This window comes from Eutrigla gurnardus, assembly GCF_963514095.1.
Source record: "Eutrigla gurnardus genome assembly, chromosome: 24".
Taxonomy (NCBI): Eukaryota; Metazoa; Chordata; class Actinopteri; order Perciformes; family Triglidae; genus Eutrigla; species Eutrigla gurnardus.
In genome coordinates, this window is record NC_139935.1 from 2,293,675 (window position 1) to 2,313,038 (window position 19,364).

The 19,364-nt window shown below is 47.6% G+C and overlaps 4 protein-coding genes across 4 annotated transcripts in view; all 4 read left to right on the forward strand.

Moving 5' to 3' along the window:
* dusp27 (dual specificity phosphatase 27) overlaps positions 1-5,588 on the forward strand; it is a 6,780-nt gene extending 1,192 nt beyond the window's left edge. The window contains exons 3-6 of the mRNA XM_084004116.1: positions 131-249; positions 1,143-1,374; positions 1,514-1,731; positions 2,646-5,588. Of these exons, the coding sequence (XP_083860242.1) occupies positions 131-249; positions 1,143-1,374; positions 1,514-1,731; positions 2,646-5,338 (3,262 nt within the window). The 3' untranslated portion in view covers positions 5,339-5,588. The remainder of the gene's footprint in view (positions 1-130; positions 250-1,142; positions 1,375-1,513; positions 1,732-2,645) is intronic.
* Positions 5,589-9,019: 3,431 nt separating this feature from the next.
* On the forward strand, positions 9,020-10,738 carry LOC311009943 (uncharacterized protein). Its single transcript, XM_084004391.1, has 2 exons — positions 9,020-9,539; positions 10,050-10,738. Exons 1-2 carry the CDS (start codon positions 9,026-9,028, stop codon positions 10,361-10,363), a joined length of 828 nt encoding a protein of 275 aa, XP_083860517.1. The 5' UTR covers positions 9,020-9,025; the 3' UTR covers positions 10,364-10,738.
* A 665-nt stretch (positions 10,739-11,403) lies between these two features.
* On the forward strand, positions 11,404-16,676 carry LOC311009704 (zinc finger protein 513-like). Its single transcript, XM_084004032.1, has 7 exons — positions 11,404-11,533; positions 11,809-12,044; positions 12,947-13,069; positions 13,171-13,305; positions 13,479-13,964; positions 14,551-14,735; positions 15,193-16,676. Exons 2-7 carry the CDS (start codon positions 12,005-12,007, stop codon positions 15,799-15,801), a joined length of 1,578 nt encoding a protein of 525 aa, XP_083860158.1. The 5' UTR covers positions 11,404-11,533; positions 11,809-12,004; the 3' UTR covers positions 15,802-16,676.
* Positions 16,677-16,800: 124 nt separating this feature from the next.
* On the forward strand, positions 16,801-19,164 carry plaat1l (phospholipase A and acyltransferase 1-like). The gene is made up of 5 exons (XM_084004033.1): positions 16,801-16,952; positions 17,703-17,832; positions 18,153-18,241; positions 18,338-18,502; positions 18,814-19,164. Exons 1-5 carry the CDS (start codon positions 16,944-16,946, stop codon positions 18,877-18,879), a joined length of 459 nt encoding a protein of 152 aa, XP_083860159.1. The 5' UTR covers positions 16,801-16,943; the 3' UTR covers positions 18,880-19,164.
* The last annotated feature ends 200 nt before the right edge of the window (positions 19,165-19,364 follow it).

Sequence of the window (19,364 nt, forward strand, 5' to 3'; positions counted from 1 at the left end):
TTTGGTTTCATGTTTATTGAGTTGGTTGTACTTACTAACGTATTCAGGTCGTTGGAGTGTATATTATTTAGTTGGTTGGAGTTGATTTTCTAAAGTAAAAAATGTGTATTTTTTGCTGGTTTCCCGTCAGCTTCTCGATGGCGTCGGAGTCCAGGTTCTCCATGATCTCGGGCTCGGATGCGGCGAGCATCTTCATGGAGCCCATCCACCTCTCGTCGGCCGTCGCCGCCAAGAAGATCATCAGCGAGGGTGAGACCGCGTGGCGACTGATTCCATTTGATGAACCAACTCAACGGCACTCGGGAGTGCAGTTATCTCGTTAAGCTGCGTCTATAACGGGACGTCTTCGGACTGCTCATGGGTAATTAGCGGTGGCAACGCATCACCGTGGCAGCGGCGTCCCAGCATGTCTTCCTGTTGGGACCCGGGTCACCAGTGGAGCAGACCTAGAATAGGAGGGAAGAGTCTAACAGCTTAATCACATCAAGTAATTAGCACAAGACTTAAATGAGGAATGTTATCTGTATGATTGTAAATCAGAGACACATGAGGCCAGTTAGACTCTTCAGCTGCAGCACAGAAAGGCTCCAATACTCTCCAACCAGCTCCAACCGGCTCCTCCGCCTCCACCCACATCCAGATGTGAGGAGGACACGAGGCTTCAGATTGCTCTGGACCAGATGGGACCACGTCCAGAGGGTCTAATTTATTTGGAGGACCCTTCAGCCATAAAGCACGTTTTCATTTGCTCGGCTCGTTAGCGACTCGTTAGCGGCTGGAGGAGCCACGGCGCCCTGATGGAGGACATTAGCTCACATGACACGCTGGCGGGCGGCACTAATGGCCGATGCATGTTTCATGTGAGGGGGGAGGACGGCGGCGATGGGTGCTTTCATATGCACGTCTGCACCTCCTCCCTCCTGCACCTGCATTTATGTTTCATACACACTTTCAAATGTCACTTTACATTTAAATTTAATGGGAAATTACATGTTTTTTAACCAAACAAGTACATCAACACAGACAAACAAGCTGCAGACATCACAGCCATGACAAAACGTCGTGCTAATTTATTTGATCTTATTTTATTTCCTGTTAATGTATTTTATTGTTCATTTATTTGATTTGATTTTGCTCCTCAGAGCTGCCTCCTCGCAGCCCGCGGCCCGAGTCCGTGACGGACGCCATGCTGGAGACGGCGGAGCAGATGATGGTGGAGGACCTCTACAACCGGGTCAAGGACATGATCGACGACCGCTCCCCCTACAACACCCCCTGTGTGCTGGACATCCAGAGGGCCATGGTGCAGGACCGCCTGGAGGCCCCCGTGGACCCCGTGGACGAGGTGTGGCCCAACATCTTCATCGCCGAGAAGTGAGTCCGAACTCTAAACGTCCCCTTACTGGCTTGTCGTGCAGCTTTCAGCCGAATGAACTTCATCAGTGAGAGTGTACATGATGAAGTCCATGTGTCGGGGTTGAAAGCTCCTGACGACGGTTTGAATGTCCCTCAGGTCCGTGGCGGTCAACAAGGCGCGCCTGAAGCGGATGGGCATCACCCACATCCTCAACACGGCCCACGGCACGGGGGTGTACACGGGCGAGTCCTTCTACGCCGGCATGACCGTCGGCTACATGGGCATCGAGGTGGACGACTTCCCCGACGCCGACATCTCGCAGCACTTCCGGCCCACCGCCGAGTTCCTGGACGAGGCGCTGCTGACGCACAAAGGTCAGGAGGTCGCTCCAATTCACAGAAATATATATAACAATTTAACAATTTCACATATACAGCAAAACAGACTCGACATAAAATTGGAAAAACATTGAAAAAAGAGAAAATAAATAAATCCCAGTGTAACGGACCATAGATATTAAAAAAAAAGCGTAATCTTGGTCACGGTGTAATATTTATCTAGATTAAACACATTTTTTTAGAGATGTATTTCATAGTTTCATAATATATTCAAACGTATTTAACTAATATATATATACATATTTAACTAATGGAAGTGAATATTGGCGTTGGAGGTCGACGGTCACACAGCAACTAAACGGATTTAACTGATATAACCCACAACCCCCGAACGCCTCCACACCGCGGCGGGTTCCCAGAAGCCTCTGCTGATGCAGTGAGACAGAGAGACAGACAGAGGGCATCTGTCTGTGTTCCTGGAAGAGCATCACGTAACCGTCGCCCTGCTGACTGTCTCGCATTCATCCTGAAACGGTGGCGCCTGCAGGCGGAACGGAGGTCGGAGCGAAGAGGCGTCATGACTTACTTTCACAATAAGAGCACACACATCCTCAAATGCATTTAAACAGCGACACAAATTGAGTTGAAAGTGAAGCCTCTAATATAAGTTAAAATGTGACATTAAATACGGAGGGTTCAACTTCAGGGAGAGTTTTCCTTCATATCATGATAGAAGAAAGCTCTCTGTGGGACCAGACTGTCATATTACATTTAACAAACAAAATAAATGGACACAAAACATTTATTTTATGTTCATTTATTTTGTGTTTTCTTGTTAATTTATCTTATTTTATTTATTGAATATTAGTCACTATCATTATAAACAATAATAACCCGTCAGACTTCTTCCTCCTGAAGATCAAACATTGATATTCGCCGTCTCCTTGCAGGAAAGGTCCTGGTGGTCTCCATGATGGGCTCCAGCCGCTCCGCCGTGGTGGTGGCGTCCTACCTGATGATCTTCCAGCACATGACCATCATGGAGGCGTTGACCGCCATGAGGAAGAAGCGCGCCATCAACCCCAACGAGGGCTTCCTGAAGCAGCTGCGGAGCCTCAACGAGAGTCTGCTGGAGGAGCGCGACGACGACGACGACACGCTCAGCCAGTGCTCCGTCGTCGACGCCCGCACCCGTGCTCAACTCTTCGGGGGCGGCGATGATGATGGCGATGACACGGATAAAGAGGAAGAGCAGAGCATGATCGAGGTGAAGGCTCACTCCATCATGATGGAGGAGGAGGAGGACGGCGAGAGCGTGATGAGCAGCGTGGCGTCTTCTGCCGCCGCTACCGCCCTCAGGAGCGGAGCGGCGGGGGCGCAAAACGGGCGGGGATCGAACTGCGTTCAAGAGGAGATGCTTCTGCCCGAGGAGGACAGCGGGCGAGACGGCGAGGAGGACGATGACGACGGTCTGGACGGGATGATCCGCGAGTGGCAGCGGAGGAACGAGAGGTACCGTGACGACGGCTGGTGGGAGGCGCAACTGGACAGCGACTGCGAGGACAGCGAGCCGCTCGGCGGCGGGCAGAAGGAAGGCCAGGACGGTGACGTGGAGAGCGTCACCAGCGAGGACGTGCGGGCGGTGAAGGAGAGGCTGAAGCGCCGCGTCCGGCGGCCGCCCTCTGACATCACGTCCACCTCCAGCTCTTCAACCTACGCCGACCTCTGGAGGCAGCGGCTGAAGGAGATCGAGGTGCAGGCTGCCGCTCGCTACCGCAGAAAGGAGGACGACAGCAGCGAGGGCGCCGCTGGCGAGGGAGGGCGGGGGAAGATGGAGGACGAGGTGGCGAGCATCCTGTCCGACAGCAGCTCCATGTACAACTTCTGCCAAAAGAACAAGGACAAGATGACGCCGCTGGAGCGCTGGCGCATCAAGAGGATCCAGTTTGGCTGGAACAAGAAGGACGGCGAGGACGGCTCGGTGGCGGACGGCTCGGTGACGGGCAGCACCAGCGAAGCCAAGGCGCCGGCCTTCCAGGACGTCAACCTGACGGCGTACCAGGCGTGGAAGCTGAGGCAGCAGAAGCGGCTCGGCGAGGAGAACACGGAGGAGATCCTGGAGATGAGCCGCAGGGAGGACTCGGCGGCGGCCAAGCGGCGGCAGAGACGCGAGGAGGTCCTGGAGCGCTCCAAGAAGACTCTGGAGGAGAGTCAGGCCATGTGGGAGGACCAGAGCTGCGTCAGCGGCGCCACCATCCCACTCTCGGCCTTCTGGGCCGGTGCCGGCGTCACAGGCCCGCCGAGTGTCGCCAACGACGACACCGCGTCCGTGCTCAGTGGGAGGTCGTCCGTCTTCTCCTCGGTGTCGCAGCCTCGCAGCACCAGGTCCTCCCAGGCCGCCGCCCCCCTGGCACCGGTTCCCCCCATCCTCCCGGTGCCGACGGTCCAGGGACCCGGAGGGGAACCCATGGTCAACCTGGCCAGCATCCAGAACTGGATCGCCAACGTGGTCTCCGAAACCATCAAGCAGAAGCAGACGGAGATGAGCCTGCCTCCTCCGTCCCACGCCAGCTCTGAGCTGAGCTTTGGCGGCGCCGGCAGCCTGGTGTCGGGGCGCGGCGGCACCGGCAGCCTGGTGTCAGGGCGCGGCGCCGGCCTCGACGATGACAAGGCGTCCCTGGCGAGCGGCGCCTCCTACTCCAGCATCCTGTCCCAGGGTCGAGGGCGAGCGGCGTCCGTCCTGTCGGGGGCCGGATCCAGCAGCGTCTCCGGTCTCACCGGTCTCACCAGGAAAAGCCGGATCACCACCACCAGCGTCCCCCTTTACAGCCTCTTCCAGGACCAGGTGGACCTGGGCAAGCTGGACGCCATGGACCAGGACATCAAGTCTGAGATGAAGGGCAAGATGGCGGTCTACGAGAAGAAGAAGATCCTGGAGGACAACAAGCGCAGCACCTTGTACAAGAAGAAGAAGCCGAAGGAGGAGGAAGATGAGGAGGAGGAGGAGGAGAGGAAGAGGAAGGAGGAGGAGTTCCTGCAGGAAACAAAGAAGAAGAAGGAGAAACCAGTGAGGAGCTTCGGCCTCTCCGGGTGTCTGAACCTGAACCCGGCTCTGGAGAAGGACCGGAACACCAGCATTGACGACTGGCTGACCAGCGTCCGGCCTCCCAGGAAACCCGTAACCGGGGGCGACGAGGATCCCTACGACGACCTCGACGCCTCCGCCTCCGAGTTCGACTTCTCCAGCCGCCGGCCGTCCTCCACCGAGGAAGACGAGGGCACGTACGCCTCCCGATACAGATCCAGGTTACACGAGGACGCTTCGGGCGGGGTCGCTTGTAATGGGTTCGGCCGGGCGGGGCGGCCGTACGGGGGCGAGGACGACGAGGGCGCTGACCTCACCACCAACAGGAAGTTCGTTCATCACTCGCGTTACGAAAGCAGCGAGAGTGAAGGGAGGAGGAGCAGGAGGCAGGAAGCGACCAATGAGGAGGAGGAGGAGGATGACATCACCACCTTCATCGCCCAAACCCGGCAGAGGGTCAGAGCCCGGGCCGCCGCCGAGGCCCAGGACGACGAGGTGCTGGCAGCGTGGCGGGCGCAGCAGGAAGTCAAGGCAAAGCAGAGAGGAAGTGAAACTTAGAAGGTTAAAGGTCAAACAACATCCACCGCAAACACGTGTTGTTAGTCAGTTATTAGTCTTTCTATTCACACTATGAATAAAGATAGATTATTCATATATATCTGACACGGCAACGTCGGGTACATCTGCACTTTCTGAACTTTAAAGGGATTTCTGTGTTCTGAGTCTGTATGAAACATTAGTCATAGAAGTAGTTTACTTTATTATTATTTAAGGTTCTGTTGAATGTAAAACACATTTAGTACGTATTTTCATCGTTTATTACGTTATTTTATTATTGCAATAAATGTTCTGAACAAATTGTTTTAAATGATGTTGTTTTGGTTTGTGGATTCTGATATTGTTTTTATATAATAATAGAACTGAGTAAAACTAATCAGGGAAGAGTTGCATCCAAGTGAATGTGACATAATGTTCCTGGATTTCTGGGTCGTCGTCCTGTTTTTAGAGAATGTGATTCTCATGTCCTTCTTGTGTAACAAGTTGAAGAGGAAACTTCCAGGAAAACCAATGACGGGTGCTTCTGCTAACTGTGGCTCTCATGGGATTGTGAAACAAGTCCATCATTACTACTATAGCGCCGTCTACAGGACACTGGAGGTAGTGCTTCAGATCCCTTCTCAGAGATGGAAGGATGTTTGTGATTTACAGAGAATCAGACCTTTATCATCGAAATAAGTGTTTAAACTTCTCCCTGAACTGTTGATCGTCTCCGTGTCCACATATATAATATATGTCTGTGTATATATATATATATATATAGGCTATATATATATATAAGACTATAATATATATGTGTATATATATATATACATATACATATATATGTGTATATATATATATATATATATATATATATATATATAGGCTATATATGTATATATATATATACACATATATATTATATGAGTCTTTATATTATATGTACATATAATATAAACGATGTGAGAGAACGTAACTCATTACGGATTATTGTGAAGCTTTACATTCCTCAGAGGGATAAACGCCGAGGGAATGTTGAGCTGAACCACAGATAATAATTATAATAATTATAATAATAATAAGACGAGGAAACGAGCCAGGAAAACATAATTTACAGAGCAGACTGCTACAAGTGCAGCCTCAATAGATAATATTCATATTTTTTATTCTTAATCAGAATCTGTTAATTGCCTAAAATGTCAAATAAATGTAGATATGTACTTTAAATGAAGACTGAATATGAATATTCACCCGTCCCAGGTATCTGAAATAATACTTCTGAACTTCTGAGTACTATGAGAGTACTTTGTAAATGGAGTGAAGAAAGAGAGGGGGCAGATTAAAGTCTCGGAGCTGGATCGAGGCCTCCAGGTCACCAGACCGGACTGAGGAATGACGTTTTTCTGCCCATCAGCATTAATGAAATCCTTCTGCAGCGCCCTGAAGCCCTTTCACACCACGCAGCTTTATTCCTGCGTCATGGCGAGCTGGTGGACGGCCGCAGCCCCGCTGGACTCCCCGGACCCCCTAGACCTGGAGCAGGACTCCATCATGGCCCGGGTCATGCAGGCAGTCGGCCTGTTCGGGGACATCCTGTCCCTGGAGGACGCCATGTCGAGGGAGGAGGACGAGGACGGAGAAGAAAAGGTGGGAGGAGAGCAACAGGACATGAATGAGAGTGAAGAGGAGGAGGAGGTGGAAGAAGAGGAGGAAGAGGATGTAAATGTTGAAATGGACGAAGAGAAGACGAAAGTAGAAAAGGCAAACGTGGAAGAGGAAGGAGAAAACGGAGGTGAGGAAGGGGAGGATGATGAAGAGGAGAAGATGAAGAAGCAAGACGAGATGGAGGGAAGAGAGGAGGATGAAGATGAGCTGAGGAGCAGAATTCAGCCGACCGAGGAAGAGATGGAAAGACTTGATGAAGAAGAGACGGACGCAGAAAGAAAAGAACAAGGCAGCGAGATGGAGGAAGACGAGGGAGAAGAAGAAAAGAAGCAGGAGGAAGAAGAGGACGTTATGAAGCATGAATGTGAGGATGGAGGAGCAGAAGAAGAAAGGAAGACCTGTGATGAAGATGAGGTTGAAGAACACAGGGATGAACAGGAAATAAAGATGGAGGAAGAAAAGAAGGTGGAGGAGGAGGACAGAGAGGACAAAGTCACGGAGAAAGAAAAGGAAGAAGAAGACGGGAAAGAACAAGACGGAAGGATGGAGATGAAAGAAGAAGAAAAGATGGAGAAAGAAGAAACGATGCAGGAGAACGAAGTGATGGAGGAGAAGGAAGAAATGATGGAGAAAGAAGAAGAAACAATGGAGAAGAAAGAAGAAGAAACGATGCAGGAGAACGAAGTGATCGAGGAGAAGGAAGAAATTATGGAGAAAGAAGAAGAAATGATGGAGAAAGAAGAAGAAACAATGGAGAAGAAAGAAGAAGAAAAGATAGAGAAAGAAGACACGATGCAGGAGAAAGAAGTGATGGAGAAGGGTGAAATGATGGAGAAAGAAGAAGAAGAAATGATGCAGGAGAAAGAAGGAGAAAAGATAGAGAAAGAAGAAGAAATGATGGAGAAGAAAGAAGAAGAAACGATGCAGGAGAAAGAAGTGATCGAGGAGAAGGAAGAAATGATGGAGAAAGAAGAAGAAATGATGGAGAAAGAAGAAGAAACAATGGAGAAGAAAGAAGAAGAAACAATGGAGAAGAAAGAAGAAGAAAAGATAGAGAAAGAAGACACGATGCAGGAGAAAGAAGTGATGGAGAAGGGTGAAATGATGGAGAAAGAAGAAGAAGAAATGATGCAGGAGAAAGAAGGAGAAAAGATAGAGAAAGAAGAAGAAATGATGGAGAAGAAAGAAGAAGAAACGATGCAGGAGAAAGAAGTGATCGAGGAGAAGGAAGAAATGATGGAGGAAGAAGAAGAAATGATGGAGAAGAAAGAAGAAGAAATAATGCAGGAGAAAGAAGAAGAAAAGATAGAGAAAGAAGACACGATGCGGGAGAAAGAAGTGATGGAGAAGGATGAAATGATGCAGGAGAAAGAAGGAGAAAAGATGGAGAAAGAAGAAGAAATGATGGAGAAAGAAGAAGAAATGATGGAGAAGAAAGAAGAAGAAATGATGCAGGAGAACGAAGTGATCGAGGAGAAGGAAGAAATGATGGAGGAAGAAGAAGAAATGATGGAGAAGAAAGAAGAAGAAATAATGCAGGAGAAAGAAGAAGAAACGATGCAGGAGAAAGAAGAAGAAAAGATAGAGAAAGAAGAAGAAAAGATAGAGAAAGAAGACACGATGCAGGAGAAAGAAGTGATGGAGAAGGATGAAATGATGGAGAAAGAAGAAGAAATGATGGAGAAGAAAGAAGAAGAAATAATGCAGGAGAAAGAAGAAGAAAAGATAGAGAAAGAAGACACGATGCAGGAGAAAGAAGTGATGGAGAAGGAAGAAGAAGAAGAAATGATGCAGGAGAAAGAAGATGAAAAGATAGAGAAAGAAAACATGATGCAGGAGAAAGAAGTGATGGAGAAGGAAGAAATGATGGAGAAAGAAGAAGACAAGATGGAGAAAGAAGGAGAAGAGATGGAGAAAGAAGAAGAAGAAACGATGCAGGAGAAAGAAGAAGAAGAAACGATGCAGGAGAAAGAAGTGATGGAGAAGGATGAAATGATGGAGAAAGAAGGAGAAGAGATGGAGAAAGAAGAAGAAGAAACGATGCAGGAGAAAGAAGTGATGGAGGAGAAGGAAGAAATGATGGAGAAAGAAGAAGGAAAGCAAGAAGAAGCAAAGGAGTTAAAGACTCAGGAAGACGAAGGAGAGGTGATGAGGGATGAAAGAGAAGAAAAAGAGAAGCAGCCCCATGATGAAGAAGAGGTTGCATCACCTCCTTCACCTCCCTCCTCTGAATGTGCTGAAACGCTGAGTCATGCCGGTGCAGAGACAGGAAGTGGAGTGGGCAGGTTCCCCACAGAGGAGGGGGGGGTCTCAGGCGCCGGGGACGTTTGTCCCACATGGCCGAGCAGCGACAAAGAGAGGGAGGCCGCCTCATCCCAGACTCTGATGGACTCGAGGTCTGGCGGAGCTGGTCTGGACCTGGCAGACCAGGAACCGCAGAGGTCGGTGGAACACGGGCAGCTGAAAGCCACGCCGACGACATCATTTCCTGCTGCAGGACATCGGGCCTCCACAGCAGCTGGCGTCCAGGAGATCCCACCTGACCCACGGACAGGTAACCCCCATCTAGACTACGTGTTCTGTTGGCATTGTGGTCCTGGAGGCTGGCGGGAGCGGCGGACCCGGATCAAGCTGCAAAATGTTTGCATTCAGATTCACTAATAAGCTTTAATCATATGTAATGTGTTTAAGTTGATCTGACAAACGAATCACATCGAGTTAATGAGGAAATAACAGTTGATTCAATTAGATTTTGGTTCGGCTTTCATTTGGTTGAAACAAAGTTGTTTGTTGCTGGATGTTCCCTGAGAGTTTGCAGTGTTGTCGGGATCTTATGTAACTGCAGCTGTGATTGGATGAAAACACAATTAGTCACAGTGGAGCTTCAGGCCAGATTATTCATTCATTCATTCATTCATTCATTAAAAGCAGATTAAAATTCTATAAAGATGTCACTCACTATTTTTGCCTGAAGCGAAGCTCCACAGAGCCAATTAAAGCAACCTAATTCTGTGCTTTGACCTTTAACAATGTCAGATAAGAATTCCCCATTGTTTGGCATCAGGTTGCCGGTTGCAGGGGAAGGTGTTGTTGATGGACGCAGCTGCTGAGTCACCGCCGAGGCCTGGACCGGGAGGCAAAGAGCCTGGTCCGGCCCAGGATTCAGCCAACAAGGGAGACCGTGTGATGGAGGTGATGGAGGACAAAGAGGACGGAGGTCAAGTCTCTCATGACACGAACAGCGAGGCGGATGCTGGGGACAACGCAAAGGATGGCAGCGGCCAAGGGCCAAAGTACAAAACAGTGTCCCGCAGGAAGATCCGGCGGGGAAACACCCGACAGAGGATCGACGAGTTTGAGGCCATGATGGACTCGTGATCAAACCCTAAACATTGTGGGAGGGGTTTTGGCGCGTTTTGTGATCTTGTTCTTGAGGATGACGACCTCTAGTGGTAAGACAGAGAAAAGTAGTGAATCCGTAGAGGACCCAGGTTAGAGCCTTGTGGTACACTATATATTGGGATGTCATTTTTCCAAGTTTGCAAGTGGTGCTAAATAAATCAAATGTATTTGTTTATTTAGCACCGACAGTGATGTTGTCATCCTGCAGGTCCGTTTTTGTAGCTGTATCTCGGAGGACCAAAATTTAGGCGACAATGAAATGTTTACTCGTGAAATTTAAAGACTGATCTCACCAATCGATTTTTATTCTTTATTTAAAATGCAGTACTTAGTTATTTCACTGGTGGTCTTCTCCTAAACGGACACATGTACATGTTAATTATAAGATTAAATAGCAACAAGATCATTTAAAATTATATTTTAACTTCATCTGTAAATCCAGAGAAAATAAGGATAATAGTTTGGAAGAAACTGATAACTGGTAGGTTTTACTTCACATTCTGATAATTAATTGTTATTTTTTGATTATGGCATTTGATGAAATTAAACAAGCTGAGAAAAAGCATATACCGATTTGTGTTTTGTGTATGTTATTCTCAGAGGTACTCTCCGAGGTATCGTTGTTTTTGTACTATCATTATATATACGACTACATTTGTATGATTTTTGTATGACTAACACAAAATCATATCAATAATATTATTCTATTTTATTTTATGGTGTTATTATATATCAGATGTAACGTAGAGAGCATTTTATAACAACTAACAAAACACTTTTTTGGGGCTACAAGACGTTTTACAAATAAATAATTACATATAACACAAAAATAAAACAAAACAAAAACAAATGAATTCAATAGATTATAGTTAATATGCCTTTTGCATCTCATGTAATTATCTTTCATAAATCTCCCTGAAGCAGGTTAATTTAACGCACGTGGATTGTTATTTATAAGAAACACAATGTATGGACTACATATCCCACAAGCCCTTGCGCCCGTTGCTGACGTCACGCGGAGCCCGGACCCGGCGTACCCCCTCAGCAGCGAGCTGTGTGTGTGTGCGTTTAGCAACAAGAAAGTCTAATTTTTGAACAGTTAGCGACACTTTGTTGACGACAGTGTTTCTGGGGACGTCATCACAGGTACGTCTGTCGGCGAGGGGGACGTGTGCAAATGTACTTCTCCCGCCGGAAGTTTGTAGTTCACATGGTTTTAATTTGCAATGTCGAAGTTGACTAGCTAGCTAGGTGGCTAACAAGATGGCCGCGTCTATTTACTGCGGAACAATAACAAATAAAAACGGCCTCGCGAAGACTTTGTGTTTTGAACGTCGCCGAGCGCAGAATTAACGCAGTTTAACGGGGATTTTAACGGGGATTCAACCGGAGGAACCATGTTTTAATGCGCTTCGTTTCAGGCGGTAGTTGGTAGCGTCCGTGATGACGCCGCCGCGGCTGCTGTCCGTCGGAGGAAGAGGAAGGAGGTGATGAGGAGGAGGATGGTGGTGATGACATGCAGTTAGCTGGCTGCCTGTGTGGCCGACGGACGGACGGACTCGAGCCCACTGCGCCGCCCCACAACCAGACCAGGATCCCGGACGCGGAGACGCGACGATGCCGCGGAGGAAGCAGTCCAACCCGCAGCCGGTCAAATGTGAGTTTTACTGTGGTCCTCCAGATGTTCGGGTCTGTACCTGCTGGTTCCAGATGTTAGAGTGTCTGTGTGCTGTTTGAACTGGCGTCTTACAGATGTGTCAGTCTGTATCTGGTGTTTTGTTGTCTTTCAGCGGTTTGTTTCCTCTTTAAGAAAGCCTGCGTGTTAATATATATATATATATATATATATATATATATATATATATATATATATATATATTTATTATTATTTATAATTGTTCGGTCTGGCCCAGGAAAGGGGAGGAGAGAGCCACATTGAACGTTGCCTAACTGGTCTAACATTGACGTTGCAGGCTTCCTCATCATCTGTCAGAGGAAGACTGTTGTCCTGTGTGTGTGTGTGTGTGTGTGTGTGTGTGTGTGTGTGTGTGTGTGTGTGTGTGTGTGTGTGTGTGTGTGTTTGTGTTATCTTATCCTGACTGTTTTTGGCTCAGCTGAACTCTTCACTTCCCCTCTTCCTCGTCTCTTGCTTCCTGTCTCCACTTCCTCTTCAGGGGCCGGACCTGACCTCCCTCTCCTTCCTTTCTTTCTTTCTCCCACCGCTTCCTGTTTGACCTCCTTCTATCGTCCCTGTCCTCCTTTTATATCGGCACCCTCACATCACCTTTATCCACTAATGAACCCTCTCAAATATCACAAAACAACAACACTTTAATAGCAAACAGGCAAAGTGCATGAATCATTCTCATCCTTTCTCGTAACTCCTCTGAACTTATCTCCTCCTCACTCATTTCCATCTTTGTCTCTCACCTCCTCCTCTGATTATTTCTCTGCCTCTCTCATATCAAACACACATTGTTTTGCCGGGTGACAAAACCAGGCTATAAAATATTAAAACCACATGTTCAGTGTTTTTAATTTGATCATTTGATGTTTCAGGCGAGTCGGAGGACGGCGCCGTGGTGTGCGATCCAAGCTGCCTGGTCCTGGAGAGCGACTTCCTGCTGAGCGGCGAGCTGGAGTTCGGAGACTCGGACATCATGGGGCTGGATCGAGATTCTGGTCAGTGAGACACACACACACACACACACACACACACACACAAACTTTGGAGTTGTGAGGTCAACCTCCAGGAAGTCAACGTCGTGTGTTTGTGTCCGTAGGAATGACGGTCTTCTCTCTTAGCGTTGAGGACGATCCTTCGGCTCCGACGGACTCCACCTTCCCAGCTTTCCTCTCCTGTCGAGGATGTGGGCAGCTCCTGGGGGACACGCCTCTGGGGGCGGGGCTAGACCTCGGTAACTCCTCCTTCTCCTTGTATATGATGGTGCTTCTCCATGTGTGTATGAGCAGATATTCTGGTTATAATTCAGGACGTCCTGACAGATTGTCGGTATTGTGCATATGTTTGCAGGCAGAGATCTAATTCTCCAGGTATGAACGTATTAAAATGTGATTCCTGTTGTTCCAGGTGTGGGCCTGGACTTGGGGGCAGAGCTCTACTGTCTCCCCTGCGAGGAGGGCCTCCAGCACGACGCCTCCATCGACTCCTCTCAGGCGGAGGGTTTGATGGAGGCCGACGGCCCCGCCGCCGATGTGGTCGTGGGTAAGCAGGAGACGGGCGACGTCCCCAGCAAGCTGTACTCCTGCTCGCTGTGCGCCTTCACCTCACGCTACTCCAACCACCTGAAGCGCCACATGCGGACGCACGACGGCCAGAAGCCGTACCGCTGCCCCGCCTGCCCCTACGCCTCAGCGCAGCTCGTCAACCTGCAGCGCCACGCCCGCACGCACACCGGCGAGAAGCCCTACGGCTGCCACCAGTGCAGCTACGCCTGCAGTTCCCTCGGCAACCTGCGGAGGCACCAGCGCATGCACACGCAGGAGCGGCCGCAGAGGAGGGAGAAGGAGAAGCGTCGGGGGAGGAGGAAAAAAGCCAGCGCCGACGCCGACGAAGGTAGCACAAAATAAAACTCCCAAAACAAGGAAAACATTTACTTTTGCTTCTCACTAATTATTAATCTGTATTTTTGTTTTAAAATCAAATGCTGCTGGTGTGTTGAGATGATGAATATTTAAATGAAGGGATGTTGGAACTATTTATATATTAGATCCATGGAAGTAGAGTTGTTTAAATGTTGGATCTCCCTGAACTCAACACTTTGCTCCCTAAAGAGGAACGTTTTAGTTTTGGAAGCACCGAGCAGAAAAGAGGAACCAACGAGTTGAAACTGAAAGAGTTTTTTAACAAAATGAGGAAGAGGAGTTCTCCCCGGTTGACTGCTAACCAACCTGAAACCAACTTCAGCTGCAGAAGATAATTTCTCTACATTTGTAACTCTTTAGCTCATAATTGAGCAGGAAGTGAGGGGTTCTTTGATAATTAAACATGAGGTGCAGAAGAAGAAGTAAAATGAGGAAGTTTGGGTTTGAGATGGAGGATAAGTTTCTTATTGTCACTATTTGAACGTGAGGTTTTCGAATGATTTCATGGTTAAATGAAACTCGAAAGTAAATGAATCGTTTTTCTGTCTCTTCTTCAGACCTGACCCTGCGAGTCTCGCAGGACTCAGGGTACCTCCAGACCTTGGGGGGCCTGGGCTCCCCCTCGGCCCCGCTGCCCGTGCTCCTCTTCCCGCTGTGCTGCCAGATGTGCGGCCTCACGCTGGAGGAGGCGGACCTGGAGGGGGACAAGGCGGAGGGGGAGGGGGACGGCGACGGGGGGCAGGTACGTGGGCCAAAACCTTACACCTGTTCCTCAGGGTTGGTACGGGTGCTGGAAATCCTTGGAAACACTTAAGTGTGGTGTTTTCGAGGTGTGAAAAGTGCTTGGATTTAGAATAAAGTGCTTGAAAGTGCATGAAAAATGACTTTTGATGATGAACAGATGATGAAAATAGTTGGTGATTATATTTCTGTGGATCTGTTAGTGGAATTAGTTTTCCTTTCATTTGTGGTCCTTCTGTAAAAAGCTGTCTCCAAACATCATGTTGGTTGTTTAGAGGACAATAACATCTCATTTAATGTGATGAACAAGTGACATAATAAGTAGACTGAGTTTACCACAGCTGGAAGGTGCTGGAAAAGCATGGAAATGGACATTGAAATGCTTGGAAGGTGCTTGAATGTGACTTTGGAGAAGGTGGAGGAGCCCTGGACTGTTTCTGACCTCTGTTCTGTCTCAGGTGTGTCGCCGCTGCTCGCTGGATCTGCTCTCCAAAGACGGACCCGGGTCCCCGTGCAGCCCAGCGGCGCCCCCCCGCGGGTCCCGGCGGGGTCGCCGCGGCAGCTCCAAGCTGTACCGCTGCCCCCACTGCCCCTTCCTGTCCCACTACCCCAACCACCTGGCACGCCACGCCCACACCCACTCGGAGGAGAAACCCCACCGCTGCCCCCACTGCCCCTACACCTCCTCGCACCTCGACAACCTCAAGCGCCACACGCGCGTGCACACCGGCGAGAAACCCTACCAGTGCCCGTCCTGCAGCTACGCCTGCGGCAACCTCGCCAACCTGCGGCGCCACGAGCGCATCCACTCCGGTGCCAAGCCCTTCCACTGCGTCGTGTGCGGCTACTCGTGCAACCAGAGCATGAACCTGAAGAGGCACATGCTGCGGCACACGGGCGAGAAGCCGTACGCCTGCGGCGAGTGCGACTACACCACCGGCCACTGGGACAACTACAAGCGTCACCAGAGGAAGCACGGCCACAACACGGACAGCTGGGACAAGCACGCGCCCGTCAACGGCCTCGGCTGGGGAAAGGAGCCGCCGGAGGGCCAGAGCCAGGAGTAGGCTAGACCGACGGACTGTGTAGTAAACACTGGAGAACGTCCAGCTCAGGTGGAGCTAAACTCAGGTGCATTTGACGGACTGAACGACTGTAATGCTGCACTGACTTCATCACGGGGCATTAGTGTGTGTGTGTTGTGTGTGTGTGTGTGTGTGAGAGATCAATGCAGCACAGCCAATCTGAATCTGCTGATTTAAATGCTTTATCTTTCTTTCATTTTTTCTTTGGCCTCGACAGATAATCTATATTTGTGATTTTGAACGTAAATCTGGGTGTTTTTAATCCAGGAGAGATTACGAGGCTGACGATGTTGGATGAATTAGATATTTTTGTGTTCATATTCACACTGAATACAATAAGACGGATGACTCTCTGGATTATCCAACGTAAACATGATCCATTGACTTTTGTGAATGACCTTTTTTTGTTGCAGGTGTTCAAGTTTAAAAAAGGGATTTATAAAAAAAGTGTCTTTTTGTCAGACTTTCTCACTGAAATATCCTGGAATTTAAAGATTTCTATCCCAGACAAGGAAGTTTATGATAATTTTATTATGGTGACTTTAAATAAACTCAGCCTTTGTTTTTACCTCTCAGACATCAACAATTCAGGGAAGAAGAGAAAGACTTCAGTCATGAAAGAATTCTTAAACATTTGTTGTGAATAAGCTGTCAATCAAATCTGGGCACATGTTGAATCTGAAACAGGCTCCACGTTAGAAGAAAACGAGGCCTGCAGGCAGGAGGTCGAGTGGAGGTCGAAGGAACGGTTCAGTTCTTCCCCAATGTCGGAGCTAAAAGGGGTCAAAGGTCAGGATTAGCCTAGCTTAGCATCAAGACAGGTTTGTGTTCCACAGTGCCTTCTTCATATCTCTAATAAAACAAGTGTGCGTGAAGCTGTACTTCCTCTTTTTCATGGCGTCTTGTTTTAGGAAACACCTGCTCACACGCCCTGATGTGGAGCCCCCCCCACCCCCCCAAATAAACAACAACTCCCCCTGACAAAATAAAAGCCCAAAGCAGAAGCGTGAGGTCAGCGTACTGTGACGGCCGCCAGGCTGCATGTAAAGCAGACGGGTTCCAGTTTCAGACGCCGCTGAGGAACCGGTGAGGAACCAGTAGAGCTCCAGTACACAGGTGAACCCATGGGCCTGGTGAGTACGCCTTCTATCGGCCTGTTGGCGGGTCATACTAGGAATACTTATCGGGTTGACAAGATGGGACAATACCACATATTTAGCCTGAATTAACTTGATTAGAAACGGGCCCTGAATGCACCATCACAGGGTTCCCCACGGGTCAGGGAGTTTCTGGAACATCTTCTGTATTTAAATATAGAATAAACATATTTTCCAGACAAGGAAAGTCATGTGATTTAATTATTATCGTTTAGTTTATAATATATTTAAATGTTATGTAACATTCATCAAAATGTAATTTTCCCCCAACGCTGTATTTTGCTTTACCGGGTTATTTCACGGGTGGTTGTCATGGTTACTTGATCAACGAAAAAAATAGTTTTGTAGTTCACGCTCCATAGTGACCGGGTTTATAATATAATATGAATATTTTTGGTGCTCAACACAAAGCCTCTTATACTTTCATGATAGGTGACGGAGATGCAGCTTTTTAGTGAAAGTCTGCTTTAATACATTGGTGCAGAACAATGATAGGAGAAAATGACAAGAGTACTACATGCGTCACTTTATGATGTATAAATATAAGAAATATATACAGATATACAAAACAATGTCATGCGCGAGACAGAATTCTGTTGTTGAAGAAAAGGCAACATGGAGGACGTAACAATATGGCGTTTAGTCGTATGAAGTTGCAGGTGCAGCTCTCGTCTGGCGGTCCTGAGGGGTTTACCCTCTCGAGCATCACTTCCTGTCTGTCTGCAGAAACACTCGCAGCCCCAGCTGTTCCCGGGCGACATCGTGGAGTATCCCAGGAACAAGTACTTCTCTCACTTCGCTGTGTACTACGGCGAGAGGGACGGCGTTCCCTACGTCGCCCACCTGACCTGCCGAGGTCTGTGTTTCCTGTCTCGATTATATGGAATAAACAACGTATTTGTGTAAAAAAAAATTTTTTTGTTCTTTCAAGGTAAAACTTTATATTTGAATAAAACCTAAAACCTATAAACCACAGTAACGAGCGCCTTTCTGCCACATCATCAAGAATAACATCTTTATTTCTCTTTTTGTCTTTCAAAAGGTGCAATTCCAGTAAAAATCCATCTAATTTCTTTATTGTATTATTGTAGTTGAGATATAGACGCTCGAATTAGTAATTAATACGTGATTATGATTACTGGACATGGATTGTAAGAAATGTTCTTGTTTTGTCAGATTCCGACTCCAAGCTGCCGCTCTACGGCCGAGCCCTGAGGTCAGAGGTCAAACTGGACCCGCTGGAGCTGCTGGGGAAGAAATACAAGGTGACACAAAGAACAGGTCATAATCAATCTAACACGATATCATGAATTATTATAATTATTATAACGAGTCTCGGTGGCCTTTGAAATGGGTCGCAGGTCAGCAATATGTTGGACGGCACGTTCCCGGCCCGAGACTTCCATGGCGTGGTGAAGCCCGCCATCGACGACCTGATGGGCCGCGAGGTCACCTTCGACATCCTGTTCCACAACAGCGAGCACCAGGCGACGCTCTTCAGATACGGAGTCAAGAAGTCCGAGCAGGTGGGCGTCGCTCTTCGTTCCATCGCTGGAATACGAATAAGTAGCAATCACAAACACACGTTACCGGGCAAAACGACAGAATGGAGTTCCACATGGATCTTTCCTGGGTCCACTTTGTCTTTTCATATCATAAAATGTGTTTATAGAGCACCTTTTACCAATAAATAAATATAAACATTTGCCTGTTTATGATCTTTTCGTGCAGCGAATAGGCCGATAGTAAGTGAGCGGATAGTAAGTGAGTGGGTAAATCCCTCCGTGTGCGTTGTGAGCACATGCGGGTCCATAAACGGGGTGTTTGTGTGTTGCAGATTGAGACGGTCTACGAACACATCATGCCGGCCTGGAAGAAATTGTTTGAGGAGAAAAAGCTGTGAAGACCAGCTTCATGCTCAGTTCCGTTCTCCGCCACCTGAGGGCGACATTGTTCGATTTCAAGCAGGCCGTTAACCTGATGGAGAGAGGAAATATTCTAAAACCTATTTTAGGGGAAAAGTTTGCGTCGATGTAGGAAACAAATGTTTAGATGCATATTGACTTTTTTAAATTTGTTTTTGTTAATGTTGCATTCAATATGTAGAATAATTGGATTTATTCATATTAATTTGGGGATTTTTCAGCATAAAGTTACAATTATTTGAGAAAACAATTCAAATTTCACCACAGAAGTCAGAATATTTTATATAAATTTAAGTAAATTAAAAGTTTTAAGGATAAATTTGCAAAAAATAATATCTGTATATATTTAGAACATAACTTTTTTCTCAAAATATTTAATTTCATTCTTGAAATCTGAAATATTCACATCTTTTTAGGGTTTTTTATGTTATATTTTTGTACGTATGTTGCTTATTTAATCAAA